General features: G+C 35.5%; 1 protein-coding gene across 2 annotated transcripts in view; it reads right to left on the bottom strand.

Moving 5' to 3' along the window:
• Nucleotides 1-485: 485 nt before the first annotated feature.
• The window catches only part of LOC137641561 (protein CASP-like), a 122244-nt gene continuing 102096 nt past the window's right edge, over nt 486-20633 (bottom strand). For both annotated transcript variants that reach the window (XM_068374245.1, XM_068374244.1), the window contains exons 6-9: nt 16275-16421; nt 10382-10504; nt 9587-9748; nt 486-1750 (exon numbers count right to left, since the gene is read on the bottom strand). In XM_068374245.1, coding sequence (XP_068230346.1) covers nt 1502-1750; nt 9587-9748; nt 10382-10504; nt 16275-16421 — 681 coding nt within the window. In that variant the 3' untranslated portion in view covers nt 486-1501. The remainder of the gene's footprint in view (nt 1751-9586; nt 9749-10381; nt 10505-16274; nt 16422-20633) is intronic.

The following is a 20633-nucleotide window of genomic DNA, read 5'->3' as shown; positions in this document are numbered from 1 at the left end:
TGCTCCTTTTGGCACTAGCATCATCAAAGAGTGTGAGCTTGCTACATGGTCTGTCTCATTCAGTGTTACACTCCACGGTGGGAAAAGATCTGTCGTTTTCATTTGTATCAGAATTTGTGGCCAAGAACTAAAATCCATCAATAAATTTGACTCGTCTACAATTTCAGCAATCAATGAGGTAACTGATGATTCTGACAGTTTTACTTTGTCCTGTATGGGCAGTAGGGCCTACACCTTTATATAAAGAGGACGACATATTTTCGTCCTAACATCCCAAACTTTTTTTTATAAGTATGGGTCGAAACAAGAACATTATTTCTTTCTGGTTATGTGAAACAATTGCAGAGCAACCATATTTTGGTCATAATAAAAACATTTTAGTATTTATTCAAATTGGCATTAGATGGAAATTCAATAAATTGATAAGGAAGACACAATTAGCTTGTAAGACAAAATTTGAATGACAGGTGAAATGACACACTAAGCAGGAGCAATAAATGTGTACAGTTTACTACTTTATCCAAATCTAATGTAGAGTTTTTACAATGGATAAATTCTTTATAAAAAAAAAAAAAATTCAGAATAATTACAATAGGCACAATATCATTTCAAGGTTTCTTTTTTTAATTATACTTCCAACTATTATCTGGTAATCGTAGGTTATTACAGCACTTCAGTTTATTAAACATTCAGTGTTTATGTTTAGTAGTTAACTTATACCATTTATATTAGTTTTCTTTCCATAATAAATAGTTTGTTTCAATATATAGTACTGTAGTGTAAAATTTTCTCCATCACTAATAAGAAATTATATATAATTTGTCAATTTTCTACTTTGTCTATAACCAGACCAAAATTACCATCAAAATGCCTTTATAGTTTTCATTACCATAATCACTAAAATAAAATTCATTATAGCCATAGCATGTGTTTTTTATATTACCAAATTGCTAAATGTTGCTAACAAGTTTTCAAACTAAATTTTCAATATACAGTACACTACATTGCTACAGAAAATAGGTATTAAACTTTTCTCTTCGTTATTCCCTAAGCTATGTTTGTTTTTCTTGTTTACAATTTATACATTCACTAAAGGAAAGACATCATACTTTAAGGTATAAACACCATTTTACAAGCTTTTCACCACTTGTCAAGATTTTATATATTTATTACACTGAAAACAAATCCTGTACATACTATGAATGTATATTCAGTAAGTTTCAATGCAATTAGTTGTTGAAATGTTTATTCACACTGACACACAAAACTTTCACACAGGCTAATAGGCAAAGTACTGCAATACAGCATATTGGATTGCACTTGATTCAAATTGGCAGATAAGCAATTGTATCATGGCTTTTATTAATTTCACTTGCTTCCACAATGTTAATTAAATGCTACGTGTAACTAAAACAGAATGAATATTTAAACCATTATAACATTACCTGATTATTTACATCGCCTAAACTTCCCTCAAATTATGTTCGAGTGACTTTCTTCATTACTGAGGTTGAAGTTTGAGAGCTGCTACATTAAAGGAGTCTCCTTTATGTTGAGCAATAAGGGAAAGGAGTTTCAATTTGTTATGGTGTGCATTGGATGATTCCAATTCATACATAGTGGCCAAATTGAGAACGACAGCCTCGTGAAGAAATCTTTCTGGTTGGGAGAAGACTGCACCTTCAACTAGTTTAATTGCATCACTTACACGACCAGTGTACATAAGACAGACTCCTAAGTTGTTTATTACCTGCAAGTTGAAAAAAAATCCATGAATCATCACTGGTTATAAAATTTTAAGCATTGTTATAAAATTATAGAAAATAGCAACATTACAAATATTAATCTTAAAAAATGCAAGTGCCACACATCAATTCCAACACTATATATAACTTTTCTATATTAATATACTGACTATATTATACTGATTACAATAGTCTTCTATAAACGTTATGTGAACATTAGTTAAACTTTTAAAATGTTTTATCCCCACTTACCTCTGTATTTTACATTCAATTTTTACTAAAAGAAAGATCCTAATATCATCATAAAAAATATTTATAATCCAAGGAATGAACCTCATACTACAATACATTGTTTATACATCACTATTTTGGCATTAGTATTACTGAAAGACCTCAACTTACAAAATTAATAAGTTCCAAGGAGCTGTTTGTAAGTTTAATTTTGTTTAATTTTGGCCCAGGGTAGTCCTACCTCGACTCCCATGCCTAGAATTTCCAGCTACAAAAGTCAGCAAAAGGTCCAGTTTCGTATGAAACAAATATCAGGTTATAGCCAATGTTGTTTTGCTTACAGTAATAAATGATACAATAATTATATTACAGTATATAAACTTTTGATACAATATCTGAAATTTATGATTTCAGTTGGATTTGTGTTTGTAACTCAGAGTGTTTGTAAGTTAAGGACCTTCTGTATTAGTAGTTTACATTAAATTTCCACCAGACCTTTATCTTTTGGAGAAATAAAATTTATTTTTTACTTTTTTTTTTACTTCATAAGAAAACCATCTATTTTACTCAATTTTTCTAGTGAGAAAATAAAATACTAGAATATATCCTCTTTATACAACTCTGAAGGGGTTAGTGACATCACATTACTCTTAAGGTCTTTGCGACATCTTATCGGGTCCAAACTGCACTGTACCTCCATGCCCACTTATATCATGCAGTTTTTTGACTGGTCCCTAACATTGAAACTTTGTACCCAGTTTCACAAAGGTGTCTTATGGCCGCCTGGCAACAAGTTATAATTTGCATCAAATTACTCACTAAAACTTGCCCTTCATGAGACATCTTAACTGGTAACATATAGGATGGAAAATTTTTAACTATTCTCTTGGTAGTTTGCTTAATGGCCTGTGATGGCCATAATCAGCCCTCCTCATCCCCAGTTTACCTACTCCACTTACACTTAAATGTATTCAACCATATAGATATTTTCTTAAATATAAAAATAATCACTAGGGGAAAATTTAATCAGCAAAAATATTAATAGATTTCTTCTAGATTATAAAAGTAATTTATATAAATTCTATCATTCTTAATTCTTGCCCTAAAATCGTGTTTTTTCTAATTTAAAGAACACTAAACTTTACAATGAACTAATTAAAAAAAAATACCAGTACTAAGAAATTGATTTAATTCATACCTTAAAAAAACAAAATATTATTCACAGTTTACAAAGGTTAATTTTCCTTTTTAGCCCTTTAGTCTTAAGCTAAAGGCCTAGAACCTACACACCATTCCCTTTTAAGTTGCCTCTGTTTTGGTTCAAACAATGGGGAAATATTCTTCTTTAAGCTTTAAAGAGAATAATTTTATTAATATAAAGGATTTCAATACTTGCTGACATTCATCACTGCCCCTCTTCTGGAAGCAACATTGTAGCACACTAACATGCAGGGCAGCACCCTTAACAGGGTGCTTACTCAATGAGTGCATAACTATTTTTGTTCTTGTCACTCTTCAACACCTGAGAGTGTATCAATAGCTTTGAAGAACATTTTTCAATCATTATGTGTGGAGAAAAGGAATGCAAATAAAAAAACTATTTCAAGTATTGAACTAACTCCAATCTTGTAATTATTTGTTTTTATGAGTCTTTTCAAAGTTTATTGTTGCCAACAACAATAATGAAGCAGGACACCAGTTATCATTCCAAGACTTTCCAAAGAAAGAATTTTGCAGAAATGAAGTCATGTAGCTGTGCTTCTAATATCATGAAAGTTGACCTTCAAGTTCTTCATCTGACTCTAATACAACTTTTTGTTATCCTCTGTGACCAAACTTTTAACAAGAATGGACATTACAATTTTGAAGAGTATAATTTGAAATCCTAACCCAACTAAATAATATCGAATCATTACCCCAAATGTCTACAACCTTGTCTAAATAATACTTAATAGCTCTAATAGGACAAAGTAAGAGAGTTAAAATCTTAAGCTTATTACTATCAGACCCCTAAAACTTGTTAATAACTGCAGCCATTATAATCATCATTCTCACAGTTATCAATTAGCCTACTTTTCTCTAAATTTTCCCCTGAACTAAATGTTGGTTTACCTTAAATTTCGGAAGTCATACACTCAGCTACCATTATTGGAATAGACTTCTTCATAAGAGGAACAGTAGGCAATTATATTTTTCACAAACATTATTTAAATCAATATTTCAGTACAGTACACAATAGAAAATGAGGATCATTACCTTCTATCAATAATTCTCTTGAACAACTCGCTAACAAATCCAGAGGAAGAAATCACATTTTATAACTAATAATGACAATCACAAAACTGACCAGATCCGAGGGGGGTACGCATCGATACTAATCTAACTTAAGCTGACAAGATGACTTGAAAGATAAAGGGGCTGTAGCATACACAAGCAGAGGGTATTGCCATTAACTATCAGATTATCTCAATATTGTACTAAAGACCTCAACCTATGGAAAACAAATAAAAATGACAAATTTAAAGTAATTTCTATTTTTACTAATGATACACACCTTGAGCTCTTTATTAGGGAAGATGCTTTTGGCAAAGCTGACAGACTAACCATTAGGCTTGTAGCGAAGTGTACCTACCTCACCGCTAGTTAGTACAGGATACTCCACTCACACACACCAGTGTTGTCTCGTCACTTTTGATTGCAGGCAGGACTTGCAGGGCGGGCAAAATTTGTGTAAAAAGCTCAAGTTTTGTATTGTTAGGAAAATTGCAAATTACTTTAAATTTGTCATTCATTCCGTCGCTAAATACAAACCCTTTTGCTCTTTATTAAGGAAAACTCACCCCTAAGGTAGTTGGAAGTCCTAACCAACTGGCTGGATTTTGACCAGGGTTTTCCCCATGTGCTATGCACGCATAAGGAGGAACACCATGACACCTTGCTAAAACTCTGTGCAATAGCACACTTTAGCGGCGTGAGTAATTTGTGTGATTGTGGGATACTAGCAATGTGACTAATCTAGGTACGAATTCTCAAAAATTGTAGGATTCTTTGAACCAACCACAGACGTTACCCAATCCCACCTCGCCAGGAGGTATGGGAATGCCACAAGTATGCATTTCTATACAGTACCAGGTTACACAAGAGAGATATTTATTACCTGCAGACAGAGGAGACCATCTTGCAGAGTACCGTAGGTACTATTCCCTAAGAGAGAGGAAGAAGAAAGAAAGAATAAACCAGTCAATCTTATCATTCACCCCAGACTTAATCCCGAGTAACCTCTGCCCTCTATCATCTGCTTCTTGTCCATCAAGGAGCTTGAGATGTTTACAACACTTGTGCAGCCACCACATGACTGATGGAGAATGTCTCCATGTTTCTGTGGGTCATGTTTTGAAGGTATTAGGCAGTGAAGGTTGTTTGACACTAACACTCACCCGATTGAAGGAATTGTGTCACAGAGTAATTCTCAAGTGCTAGGGACACACCAATGCCCCTAACGTCATGTGCTCTAGGTCTCCTTATCTATGGAGAAGGATAAGGATTTGAGGCCCGGTCTATGCCCTTGCGAATCCACGCTGAGATCATGTTCTTGATGATCCTTCTCTAGACCTTCCCCGTGGTGACGAAGAGTACTCTCACTCAGGGGAGAGCTCCTGCACTTCTTTTGAGGTAGCACCCAAGGCCCTCACTGGACAAAGTAGCAGTTGATCTGGGTCATCAGTTACATTACGAAGACACTCAATCTGGAAGAGCCGGAATCTAGGATCTGCTATTCCCGGATTTTGAGTCTTAGCGATAAACTCGGGGATGAAGCCGAGCATTACCTCTCCCCATCTCCTTGAATAGGGGACGTCATAGGAAAGACCATAGAGTTCACTTACTCTCTCAGCCGAGGCTAAAGCGAGACAGAAAACCGTCTTCAGAGTCAGGTAAAGACCTGAAGCCTATCACAATAGTTTGAAAGGGGTTCTTTTCAGAGACCGAAGAACACAAACCACATTTCATGGAGGAGGTTTAACTTCTAACTAAAGACAGGTACAGTACGCTCAAAACTTTGTATGAGGAGAGACAACTCCAAGCAAGAAGAAATATTAACTCCTTTCAGTCTAAAGACGAGGCTTGAGGCTGAGCGATAACCTTTCACGCCGAGACCAAGAGGAGCTATCCGGACATCATCTTTGCAATGTGTTGCAAAAATTCTCTCTGCCTGAGGAGATATTGGAACACCTCCAGGCATGACGTGGAAGAAGTTCTCTTGGGGTTTCTGTCAGCAGCTGAAGAAGGTCCGGAAACTATTTCGCAAGATGACGTAGCAGAGCTATGAGGGTTATTACTAGATTGGAGGAAGATCTTACCTTACTGAGCACACTTCTCATCAGGCTAAACAGGTTAAAGGCATAGACATGATGTTGTCCCACTGAAGTTGGAATGCATCTTCCCTGAGAGTCTGGGGATCCTGGACCAGGGAACAGTAAAGCGGGAGTTTGATGTTCAGCAACGTTGCAAATAACTCACAAAGTCAGGACTTTGTTTGCTACTAGATGATTCAAAGACCCCTCTGAACTCACTACAGTATCTGAGTCGCTCTTCTCATTTGTCCTCGAGCACATTCTCTTGCATGGAATAAAGCAAGCCAATAGTGAAACTGAATTGTCTTCTGTCGACCTTAGCATCTCCACTGCTAAATGATAAAGGTGCTAAGGTACCGTCTTGCTTGTTTACGTAAGCTACTCGTGTGAAGTTGTCGCTCATCAACACCAGAGTGACCAGCCAGGAACTGTTGCAAGACTAAAATGGCTGCCCTCATCTCCAGAAGATTTATATGCTGCGATCTTTCAGACTCGGACCAAAAACTAGACGCTGTGTGATGCAGCATTTGCCCCCCCCCCCCCTCTTATAACGCACCTGATAAAATCATTAATTCTGGGGGAGGAGTGAGAAGGTCGACCCCTCGGCAGAGACGGTTGTCTGTCGCCCACTATTCTAGGTCAGTCCTCAGCTCGAGCCCCATGGGGACCAAAGAATCCAGAGAATCCTCTCCAACGAAGATGGGGCGTCGATCGTTTGGAATCCCTCGGGAGAGTGACGAGAATTCCTGGACTCCAAAGTAGGAACTGGGCAGGGCAAAGAGGTACCACGTCGAACTCGCTGGGTGCGAGCAACCTCATCCTCACAAACTAGCAAGCCATACTCTGAGGGGCTAGAGAAAGGCAAAAGCAAGGCCCGCCACCTGCTCACAGTCTCGCACGATGGAGACCACTCTGGAAGAGGATCTAACTCGCGAACGGGAGAGGTGTCCCTCGAGCATGACAAAAAAAGCCTCCTCCGCAGGCTGAGTGAACTCAGAACAAGGGGCAGCGCCGTTGTTGACGCACTGGGCTGGAACTGTGGCAGGAGAAGTCGGAGTCTGGGCAGGAGAGAGTGTGGCGGATACGGAAGCTAGGGACTCGCCCGGTACAAAACCTTAGGAGACCCTAGAGAAAGATCAAGGTCCACCTCTGAAAAAGGCAGTGTGCACTTCCTTTCTACTCCCAACTCAAACAGTGCTTCCTTCAACAGAGGGACAGCGATACCGAGGGAAGGCCAAATCTGTAAAGATTGTCAAGAGAGAAAGTCCCCCACGTAGAAGAATGGCACACCTTTGCTAGGGGAAGCGGCGATGTCCTTCAAACCTGAGGGTTGTGCAGGGGTTATAGGTCACCACATCTGCTCGATCAATCCCCTGGGGAAACTGATTGCGGAGCTTCGGGCATAGATCGAGGGGTGGAAGAAGGAAGTCGAGGTTTCTTCACCTTGAAGTATGACCCTGCAAGAGAAGAATCCCTCTTTGACTTCTTGCGCCTCCTGTTAAACCTCTCTCACTGGGATGATGACCACTCCCTACACTCCCCATAGGTGTTGTCCTGGTTACAAAGTCATCCTCGGAAGGTCGGGCATAGTGAATGGGGGTCTGTCTCAACCGAAGACTTGAAGGTACCGCACTTGTGCATCTCAAGTCCGCATGACGATCTGGAAGAAGAAACACTCACAACTTGAAAAGAAAAACCAAAGAAAAGAAAAGTCATTATTATAATGGCCAGTCAGTAAAGGGAGCAGAGAAAGACAGCGCTCACTCTCAACCGAGCCAAAAGCGATGAGACAACACTGGTGTGCGTGTGTGTGAGCGAGGTAGCCAGTACTACCCCTTAGGCCAGCCCACGCTACCTAGCGGTGGGGTAGTTACACCTCACTAAAAGTCTTATGGCGAGTGTTCTGGTTCGGTGAAAGTATATTCCCTAATAAAGCACGAAAGGGTTTGTATTAAGTGATGGAACAACAACAAAATTTTTAGTTGTAGGATATACATCAATATAAAACCAGGCTTTGAGAGAGAAGCATAATGAACATTCAGGGATATTAATAAAAATAGATTCAATCTTGTCAGAAACCTAGTTCATAATATCTGTATAAATTCCTGTTTTAAGTTCTGTAGTTCTTAAATATTTTGTCCTATTTCTGGAATGGAGAAAATATGTAACATGACAGAAATAAAAAATTAAAAAGAATTGCCAAATGATATACATATATCAGACTCCTGATTGTTTAACAAAACACTAGATTTACTACTAGCATCCCTTTTAATATTAGAGCCATCTTTTTTTCTTTCTTTCTCCCTAATAATATTATGAAATATATATGAAGACGTCTGTAACTCTTCTAAAATTTTACATTTTACATATCTGATTACAAAAGGACATTGTCATATACTCATCTAAAGAAACATTACTCATCCTCATACAATGGCAAATATTGCAAGTGTGAAACTTTAAGTTAGGAGTACATACCTGAGACAATCCAACCAAAACAACCACGCAGAAAGATGGAATAAATCCAAAATAAAAAGGACCAAAAATTCTTGTTCATATGTAACTAGATATTTAATGGTGGACTGAACTAATTCAGTATCCACTCATGGGGATAAAAGCTATTGAGTAGGGTGGGCTAGTTACTGTTATTTCTATTTACCAAAAAATTGAAAGCTTCTGATTGTAACGGCATTGTGCCTTTGGGTAAGGGTCACTGAAATAATAACAGAGAGACTTGAGACACATTCAAAAATAATATCCGGTAGTAAAGTAAAAGCTTTGTTTAGGAACCATACATGTAGCATAACATTGTTCATAATTCTGACCATCCTTTGCATTGAGATCTTCCCAGATCTTCTAGATGTGACAAGATTGTGGAATGATCTTCTTAATCAGCCAGTTGAATTGGTGAAAGTTGTAGAGAATGTTTTCAAGTTAAACATGCTGATAGGAACTCTCTCTTCATAGTCATTATATGACAGGTCTATTCTAAAGTTGTTATATTCATTATTTATACTTTTTTATGCAGTACAGTATGTTTCCTTATTTGCTTTCTTCGCTGCGCTATTTTCCCTGTTGGAATCCATTGCTTTTCTAACTAGAGTTGTAACTTAGCTAGTTATAATAAAAGCCTATCATAGAAATATATTAAGGTTTAGCTGAATGGAGCTACAATAGTAATGTAATCTGCTTCATATGTAGAAATACTCCAGACACTGAAAGATTTGTAGAAACTACTACAGACAAGGACAAAATACTTACAAGTCCATTATTTGGATTAATTTTGTGTGCTTGCTGAAGAATCTCCGTGGCATCCTTAAAAGCATTCTGTGCAATAGAAACGTAAGCAGAGTGTAAAAGTCCTTGCACTGGATCATGGTTTGGTGGTGGAGAAGTATGCTCGAGGTACTGGTTAAACGTATCCTACATGAGGAAAAATGAGTTGGTCAGTATTTTGTATTACTATTTCAATATGTTTTTATCATTTTATCATACTCACTCTCACTCACTCACTCACTCACTCACTCACTCACTCACTCACTCACTCACTCACTCACTCACTCACTCACTCACTCACTCACTCACTCACTCACTCACTCACTCTCTCTCTCTCTCTCTCTCTCTCTCTCTCTCTCTCTCTCTCTCTCTCTCTCTCTCTCTCTCTCTCTCTCTCTCTCTCTTATTATCCAAATCTTTCACATCATGGCAGTAATGATGTAGCACTGTTTCTATACATATTATTCCACAATTAAACTTGTGAAATATGCCAAAATGGTAAAATTTTTATTGTAAGTTGTGAAAAAAATACCAAAGATCTATCCTCATGAATTATTTTATCTTGAACAGCACTACATGGAATTCAAAGATTTTCCCCATATTAGTACTTGGGATCATTTAATTTCCCTATGCAAAATATAAAACCTAAATATATAGAATGGTCACCTTTCAAGTAAAACTGTAACGGTTGAAATATTTAACTGTGCTGATGAAGTTACAGTTAATTCTATTACTGTATATCCTGTATGTTTCTTCATACCAATTTGGAAAAGCTTTTACCTGTGCTGCTGTTACATCACCTAACTGCAAACAAAGCCTCCCTAATGCTGAATAAAGACCAGCTGCAGAATTAGGATCTTCTTCTATGAGTTGTTCCAACAGTCCACCTGCTAATCGGAAATCCTGTAATGATTAGGTATGTGTAATATATTGTATGTTTGAGCATTTTTATTTTAAAGGTTATCTAACAAACTATAATTTTATCAGCATACTTACCTATATAGCTACAAAAGTTATTTACAAGAGTACATTCATACTTTAAAAGAGTACAGTACTTCCACTAATGGCAAAAAGATTAACTCAAAATATTGTACAGTAAGGTAAGCATATTAAGTCAAAGAGTCCCAAGCACTTTCCCTTATGTAGATGGCAGTAATCATTATCTTAGCTTACAGCTAGACAACTGTTCCAAGAAAACTTGTCTGATTGTCTCGTCAAACCAGAAAGAACAGAGTTCAAGAATTCCTTCTTATTATTCCTTACATTTCCGTACCAAGAGTCACAGTGTCTTTCCAGGATGTGGAGTCATCCAGATCCCTGCTAGTTGCTTCTTGTAGGGTAAAGCTGAAGAAGAATATGAAGTTGTGAACACCTGGGTTTAGGTCTTGGCCATAAACTCTTGAATCAAACCGACAAAGAAAGACCCATAGGTTCACAATATGCTACATGCGGCTTGAACTCAACAAGAGTCCCCAGCTCCTCATGACTCTTGGCCTTTATTATTATTATTATTATTATTACTATCTAAGCTACAACCCTAGTTGGAAAAGCAAGATGCTACAAGTCCAGGGGCTCCAACAGGGAAAAATAGCCCAGTGAGGAAAGGAAATAAGGAAATAAATAAATGAAGAGAACAAATTAACAATAAATCATTCTAAAAACAGTTACAACGTCAAAACAGACATGTCATATATAAACTATTAACAGCATCAAAAACAAATATGTCATAAATAAACTATAAAAGACTCATGTCCGCCTGGTCAACAAAAAAGCATTTGCTCCAACTTTGAACTTTTGAAGTTCTACTGATTCAACCACCCGATTAGGAAGATCATTCCACAACTTGGTAACAGCTGGAATAAAACTTCTAGAGTACTGCGTAGTGAAGTTTCCATGGCTAAGTCCTGGTTGGAAACTTGGATCGAGGGCAGACCGGTATTTTCTCCACAGAGATTGAGGAGCTTCTCCAATAAGTGAAAACAAAAAACAAATGATCTAGATATAATCTAGGGGTTAGGTGACATTTCATCACTTGTCATTCAATCACCCGAAACATCATCATACGACATTTGATCATGCGTCAAATTACCATCAGACAATGCTTCACCAGAAATTTTATCACTCGACTCTTCATCATCGATACATTTCATCATCACAACTTTACATCACTTTTACCTTAATAGATTGTATTTTATACAATATACTATTTGAAGATAAAACACACATCCAAGTACTATAAAACAAAAATATAATTATGAATTTTCATTCTAAAATTCATATTATGATACTTATCTGTGTTTATAACTGGAAAAATATTGATAGCACAACTTTAAAAAGTCCTGTTTGCAAGCCACATATCCGCACGGGATAACCAACTAACATTACTTGGTCTCTGAACTTCAAGAATCTTTCTGGATCTTCAATACCAGAGTTATGTAAACAAATTACCATATATATCTTTTAAATTCATCAGGAACTTCAAAATCTATGGAGTTTGGTGAACGACCAAGGGCATCTGAATTCTTAGTTATGTGTTGTACGGAATGCTGAAGACTTGGTTTCCTTGGCAATCTGATAACAGTTTCACTAGATAAATTTTTACTTTGACTTCCTATAACTGCCATGGATGTTACACCTATTCCAGTTATCACATTTTTTTCATCTCTGCTCTTGTTTAAAGGGGCTCGGCCAGTATGCCAATATATTGGGGTATAGGATGAACAACACAAAATCCTGAAAAACTTCACTGAGCTTTGTATGGCAATGGAGAATGCATATACGAAATATTTCTCCAAATTCCGCTTACTTTCATAGTTACAGAGTAATTAGTAAAAGTAATTCAATAAACCAAAAACATTGATCCCTACAAAAAAATGTAGTATTTCTTCTGTTATCGTAAAATTCTATAATTATTACATTTTAATATAAAACAAATCATGAGCAATGGCATCTGTATAGATTCCATGAGTCACAAGACGAAGTATTACACGGTAATTACACCCTTCGGCCTTCAGTGCTAGCACAAACCTGAGAGAGAGTTCACGTTTAAGTTTGACTTCTGACATTCACTCGATTTTACGTCTGTTTTTCTTGGTTCGGCAAGAATTTAATCATATCAAAGAGGAAAAGACAATTTCAACATCTTGCTAACATAAGGAAGAAGAAAATTTGCTCTAATAAGAGTTCAGAAGTGGGTTATATCCACGACATTAGTAGAGTTAGTGAAGGATAGAGATGATGAAGGAGCAACCGTCTCGCCAAAGGAGCAACATATTGAGCAAGGGTATCTTCATTTATGATTAAATCATGATAAACAACACTGCTTTGGTTTACAAATATCCGAGAAGGAACATAAAATTCATAATAATCATGATTTGTTAATATTGTCTTTGTAAAAATACAAAGAAAAACTTTGAACGCCCATATCTCAAAACTATACTTGATGACCTTCAAATTCTATCTTCTCCCTTAGTTTTAAAGATATGCCAAAGAGGAAAAGACAACTTCAACATCTCGCTAACATAAGGAATAAGAAAATTCACTCTAATAAGAGTTTATAAGTTGGTAATCGGCCATAATAGTGGAGTTAGTGAAGGAGAGAGATGATGAAGGAGCGACCGTCTTGCCTAAAGAAGCAACATATTGAGCAAAGAGATCTTAATTTATGATTAAATTATAATGAATAAAATTGTTTTGGTTTATCAATATACAAAAAGGAATATAACATTCATAATAATCATGAATTATTAATACTGTCTTTGTAAAAATACAAAGAAAAACTTTGTATGCCCGTATCTCAAAACTATACTTGATGACCTTCAAATTCTAACTTCTCCCTTAGTTTTAAATATATGCCAAAGAGGAAAAGACAATTTCAACACCTCGCTAACATAAGGAAGAAGAAAATTCACTCTAATAACAGTTCAGAAGTGGGTAATTGGCAATAATAGTGGAGTTAGTGAAGGAGAGAGATGATGAAGGAGCAACCGTCTTGCCTAAAGAAGCAACATATTGAGCAAAGGGATCTTAATGTATGATTAAATTATAATAAATAATATTGTTTTGGTTTATTAATATACAAAAAAGAACAAAGTTCATAATAATCATTATTTATTAATATTGTCTTTGAAAAAATAAAGAAAAACTTTAAACACCCGTATCTCAAAACTATATGTATTGACCTTCAAATACTATTTTCTCCCTTAATTCTAAAGGTAAAGCAGTGAAATTTGGTGCTGTATATAACTTAGAAAGAAATTATAAAACAATCTAATGGAGACCTTTTTCCAATTTTTTGTTTCATATTTTTTACCATAATGAAAAAATTCATATCTAGCATAAAAATGACTTTTAGAAAAATAACTATTTTATTGGAAGTCTACATCAGGTCTAAATAGGGTAGTAATCCCAGGTCTTAATAGTAGAGTAGTAATCCCAGGTCTTAATATTAAGTATCAAAGGAGGAGATGGAATTTGGAAAACACTAATTTTCAGTATAAATCACCCTGGCGTCGCAAAACCGAAGATTAGAGACAAAAAAAGGGATTTTGACGAAGGAAAAATCTATTTCGGGGTGAGGAACCTGTGTCACCCAGTGAAATGCTCCTCTAGCACTATTTCTAAGGCATAGTTATTGCTGAATATACCAGAGAAAAAAGGATGCATGGAATGCCAGGTATAAACCTAGCTCGCTCACTCTTTGAGTGTCGGTATAGAAAACTGGGGCGTGATTGAACCACAACCATAGGTCCCTCACCAATTAGACCTCTCCCTCATCAACATCCCCCGGAACGAGGTGCCGTCCTACACCCGCCTGCTGCCTCCTACTACGACTATCCTTCCCCACCCCTACACCTCCCCACCCCCTTACCTCATTCCTCCACAGAACCAGCATTGGTCAGACATGTTTTGCTTTACTCTGTGTTGTTTTGTGTTTTTGAAGATGTCCGACATTTTAGAGATCCCTGCACAGTTTGATGTCCTAAGTCACCGTATTAAGTGGTATGAATGTAAAAGTCTTGTCCTTAAAAAAAACCACATTAGCCGGCCGGCCCCTCAAATGCCATTTCCATACTGAAAATGGGAATGCTCTGAGTCTAGAAGTGAAATAACACGATTTGCTAATGTAGTAATGAATGTTCTATACTTTTCCGCTAGTATTCTCTGCATCACCAACGGTTAGAATTGTCTTCAGCGTTTTTCCAAAAGCACGCTTGTCTTCCATCTCATACAATGGGTATTATTAGTTTGTTTGGAAATGTTTATAGAAGTGCAAGCATTTCCTGAATTGTAGAATTGTTTAGAAAAGAGTGATTATCTGATTAAGTATCATATCATGAAATGAGCAATGATTAACTGTTGATGTGATTAACTGTCAAATGATGAAATGTCTCTTTGATGAAAAGACGAGTGGTTAATTGTCGGATGATGAAATGTATGATGATAAAATCACGGGTGATGAAAAGTTGTAGCACCAATCTGGTATGCAGGTGCTTGGGAGCATTCAGGGTCACACTGAGCTTCAGTGTCATCAATCAACTGTTGAGTAATAGGTAAAACCAGAAAATGAGTGGAAAGGCGTTAGTGTTTAGAATTCCCAGAGATGTTGAAAAACATCCTCGAATGCATACAAAAATCTTGGTTTGGAGAACAGACTACTGGAAGTTTCTTATTCAACTGACTGGCGAGCAGGTCAAGCAATGGTGAAATCTGATAAGAAAGAAATCTTTTTGCCACACAATGATGTAGGGATCACACTGTCCTTACAACATATGATTAATGACTGAGCGGGTCTATTCAAACAGTCCTTCAGCCTGAATGAGCCTTGCAAACAGTCCACCACATTGTCGATTTCCCAAAAATGGATCTGCTGCTAAATTGTAAAGGGTCTGAAAAACAGACCCTAAGTGAACAAGTTACAAATAGTGTTGTTGATTGGAAGGAAGGAAAACAGGAAATTTTTCTATTTTAAGGGGAAAAATTGACATAGAAGCTTTAGAGATAAAAGCAATATGAACTTATGGGTGAGATTCATATAAATAAAAGGCAGTTAATGGTAAAATGTGGTTAAAAAGGGGGGGTTAATAATATAGTAAATAAGCATGAAATCCTATATTTTTTTAATTAAGTGGTTGACTTGTACTGAGCATAATTAATTAGTAAGCATCTTTCCTCCTTCAATATTTTACCTTTTAATGAAACTTGTCAAACCATAATTTCTAGAGATAATTCATTTATGAGTAGGTAAGGATATGTGGACACAACTGTAATGTTCTTCAAACAAATAACTGAGCCCATGTTTAAGTTATCAAAAACATCTTTCAAATTTAAGAAATATTAAATAGGTTCATAGTTCACCAAACTTTGTTAATTACCTGAGTAAATTAAGACATACATCAGAGGGATTTCTTTCCAAGATATACTAAATTGTGCTACTATTTATATTACTGAACTACTTTAATATAATTGATTGAGTCCCTTGTTAGGCTGGGAGGAACGTAGAGAGTAGAGGTCCCCTTTTTTGTTTTTGTTTCATTTGTTGATGTTGGCTACCCCCTAAAATTGGGGGAAGTGCCTTGGTATATGTATGTATGTACTTTAATATCACAGATACTTGAACACATGATAAAAATTATAATGTAACACCAGAAAAATAATGTGAAATTTACATTACCTTCAAACTAACTGCACAGTTAGTGATGGAATAGATAACTCGTAATCTTCTGGTTTTCCACAGTTTCAGAGAATCATCACGCATGTTTGTACTCATCTCTAAATTACTTCCATCTTCACTTAAACCGTTATTCAAATTTTCAATTATCTGTTAAATGAAGAAATTTATATGTAATTTCCATATTAAAAATGAAGATACAGTATAAACATTTCAGGTAATTTCTAAGAAAGAATATCTTTTTTTTTAGTTTCCACACAAACATATGATTAATGAAAATAAACTTTTCAGCCATACATTGCACAAAGACCTATACAAAAACCCATGGATCCATGAAAAAGAGGGACAGGTGGAGATTTAGACCTTATGCAGTTTTAGGCAGTAAGAAAACATGATATACAATTAAGAGAACTTATTTCACATATAACTGAGGAGAGAAAAGGTGGCACATAGATATTTACAGACTTATAACAACTACTCTCCTCCATTACTTATAATACCTTGAATGTCTACAATTGAAATGCCAATAATATCTCTATGTATAAGAAAGAATTAAAGGGATAAAATGAAAAGTATGCCCACAAAATATCCTCACTCCATTTGGGCTTAACAAAGAAGGCTTTAATTCTGTACAGGTAACGGAAAATTCCCTGAGACACATCACATGCTAGGGGCAGACATCTGATGTACATACATGATTACATCACTGTATCTATCTACAGAATTTCAAAATCCCTTAATGCCTTCCTGCTAATATGATCATAACTAAACATCTAATACAGGTAACTAAAATCTATGAATTTTTATGAACAATTTACTGTCGATGCTAAAATGTGATTTCCATTAGTCTCATTCATGGTCTTCACAAAGTTTAAACACTCAAGACAATAAAAGACCTTATGACACCATTCTCACTACCTTTCTTCCCTCTTGTTGTTCGACATTTTTCAGTTTTTACTTTATAGTCCAGCTACAGTACTTGGTTTTCTGCGGCACTGAAATGCCTCTAAGACCCAGCACCAGCCATATGGCCCAAATTTCATACATTTATCCAAATGCTGGGTTTGTATTGAAGATCTTTCTTTTTTGCCTTTAAGACTAATTTTATTTTCATAATAAACCCCTCATCTACAATAGCCTGAATTGCTACTGAAAAGGGTGGATCAAGTTGCTGAAACAAACTCCAAACCCAAAAATTAACTGGCTAAAAAAAATGATCCCTCTGAGGTAAAGGAATCATAACTCTACAGTATAGTCAAACCTGTAGAATGGTATTACTGTATAGTCAATCTAAGCAGTTAACTGCTTATGTCTTAAAGGATGCTACCATGAAACAAGAGAGCAAGACTGCATGATGAGGAACCTCCTACATACCTTTAACTGCAGTATATACGGCCCTTTGCATCTCACTCCTAATTAGATTTTGATGGGGAGAGTCCAGTCACATTAAAGTGATGATACTGTGTACAGTATTTTTATTTTCAGACAGATTGTTAACCTAAAAAGCAACATTTGGCAACTACAGCAGTAAATTCTGTGAATAGGCTGATTTAAAGGGACATGTTATCTTTCAAATTACAGTATTTCTTCTGTTATTGTAAATTTTGATAATTATCACAGTTTAATATAAAACAAATTGTGAGCAATAGCATCTGTATAGATTCCATGTCACAAGACAATGTATTACACTGTAATTACACCCTTCAGCCTTCAGAAGTAGTACAAACCTCATGGAGGGTACATCTTTGAGTTTGACCTCTGACATTCACTTGTTTTTACGTCTTTTTCTCGGTTTCGGCAAGAATTTCATCATGCCAAAGAGAAAAAGAGAATTTCAACATCTCGCTAACATAAGGAAGAAGAAAATTTGCTCTAATAAGAGTTCAGAAGTGGATAATATCGGCAAAATTGGCAGAGTTAGTGAAGGAGCAGCCGTCTCATCTAAAGATGCAAGATATTGAGCAAAGGTATCTTGATTTATGATTAAATTATGATAAATAACTTTGTTTTTTATTAATATCCAAAAAGGAACATAAAATTCATAATAATCATGATTTATTAATATCGTCTTTGTAAAAATACAAAGAAAAACTTTAAACCCATATCTCAAAACTATACTTATTGATCTTCAAATTCTATCTTCTCCCTCAGTTTTAAAGATATAATATTGAAATTTGGTATATAACTTAAAAAGACATTATAAAACAATCACCAATTTTTTTTCAGATTTTTTTTCTTATTTTTTTTCCCCGGATTTTTAGGGTTTATTTTTTTACCATAATGAAAAAATCATATCTAGCAAAAAAATTACTTTTAGAACAAACTTCATTTGATTGGAGGTCTACATCAGGTCTATATAGGGTAGTAATTCAAGGTCTTAATATTAATTATCAAGGGAGGAGATAGAATTATAAAAACACTCATTTTTAGGATAAATTGCCCTGGCGTCGCAAAACCGAAGGTCAGAGACAAAAATCCTATTTAGTTTGGAGATGTCGTAAGTCACTTTATTAAGTGGTATGAATATCAAAGTCCTACCCTTAAAAACCGGCATTAGCTGGCCAACCCCTTTAAACCATACACCTGATACAGCAATGGAGGCCACTACCTACACTGCACTCGAGGATAATTACGAACAATCATGCTCCTAGCAAGAGCACAATTTGTGTGTAGATTTATAGAAAGTTTTAAATAAGAATGTAAAAATCATCCTCCCCTGATTGAGTGTTTTGCATCATATTATAAAAATCAACAGCCAGCATTTACTTCCCAAAAGAAAAAGAAAATGTCAAGTACAATTAAGGGCACATTGGTACACCTGTACTGCACTCAACGCGGACAAAAACATAAGTGAAGAGACTTTGACAGGTAAGCGGGTGGGTTTCCTCGCCCTTGATCAAACCTATGACTTAACTGCTCGTTAAAATGATTCAATGGCCATGCAGCTCATGCTAAAAACATATTCTCTACCTAAAGGATGATGGTTTGCATTTTACATATAATCAAATGCGAGTTATTTTGTTCCTATTTTTTATTGTTTATTATTAATTTGTACTCATTTCTGATGTTAGAGGTTATAATTTTCTCTTTATATTACAAAAACATTAAAAATGATTGTATGTGTACTGATGGACAAGTGGAGTGCATTGAGTAAATTTCATTCATTTCTTACTGGGGAAAATTATTTTGGTTTTGTGTTCACTAAGTGTAAAGTGAACCCTCGCTACTTCGCAGTTCGACCATCGCGGATTCACCACTTCGCGGATTTTTTCCATAACCCATATATATACAGTAATATATATATATATATATATATATATATATATATATATATATATATATATATATATATATATATATGTATGCATGTATTTATGTATATATGTAGGTATGTATATGTGTATACATATAAATATATATATATATATATATATATATACACACACACACACACATATATATATATATATATATATATATATATATATATATATATATATATATATATATATATATATATCTAAAGTAGGAAGATGTGATGTAGTTCTAAAGGAAAAGTATGGGAAATATCTCTGGGTAATAAGCAAAGCTCTACCTCCAGTTTGTTTCTACATTATGATCAGAGATAAATGTAAACAAAACATTGGTTGCCATTTTTTATCGTGCTTTTTAGCATGTTTAGGAAATGCATGATATAAAATCACCTTTAATATTTGTGCCTGTTTTAGTTTAGGGTACTGCAGTACATGCATTAAGTGTTCTGTACATTAAAGGGTAGTTTGTTAACAGTACTACGTACAAGGGAAGGTTTTAAAAGTCTGAATATACATGTTGAATAAATAGGTAAATATGGTGTCACTACTTCGCGGATTTTCACCTATCGCGGCCGCGACTGGAACCTATCTACCGCGATAAACGAGGGTTCACTGTATAAGTGTATAGGGAATGTATAAGTCTAAATCAACTTACACGGGGTCTCTTGGAACCACTTACAGTCACAATGTAGGCCGGGTTATTACTGTAGTAGCTTTTACATCTTGTAATAAAAAAAAAAAGTACTTACATTACGTCTTCAAGGTAAACAGCAAGCAGTATGGCTATGCAAAGGAGTGAATATTTCACAAATTATACAAAAAAAAAAAAAAAAAAAAAAACTGGGCAATGAATTGTATCAATTCATGGATTCTCTAAACACACAAGTGACAAAAAAATTAGATACAAATGTTATGAAAGTTTCAGAAATAATAAGAGAGGAATTGAATACACCAAAATAATAGTTATACAGTACTGTATCTAAGAATGAAAATCTTGTTAACGGCAAACCAAATACACAAAAAGAGAAGATCTTGCCTGTCTAGAGCC

This window comes from Palaemon carinicauda, chromosome 5 (genome assembly GCF_036898095.1).
Source record: "Palaemon carinicauda isolate YSFRI2023 chromosome 5, ASM3689809v2, whole genome shotgun sequence".
Classification (NCBI taxonomy): domain Eukaryota; kingdom Metazoa; phylum Arthropoda; class Malacostraca; order Decapoda; family Palaemonidae; genus Palaemon; species Palaemon carinicauda.
Note: the sequence above shows the minus strand (reverse complement) of the source record. Positions and strands in the feature narration are given on the sequence as shown.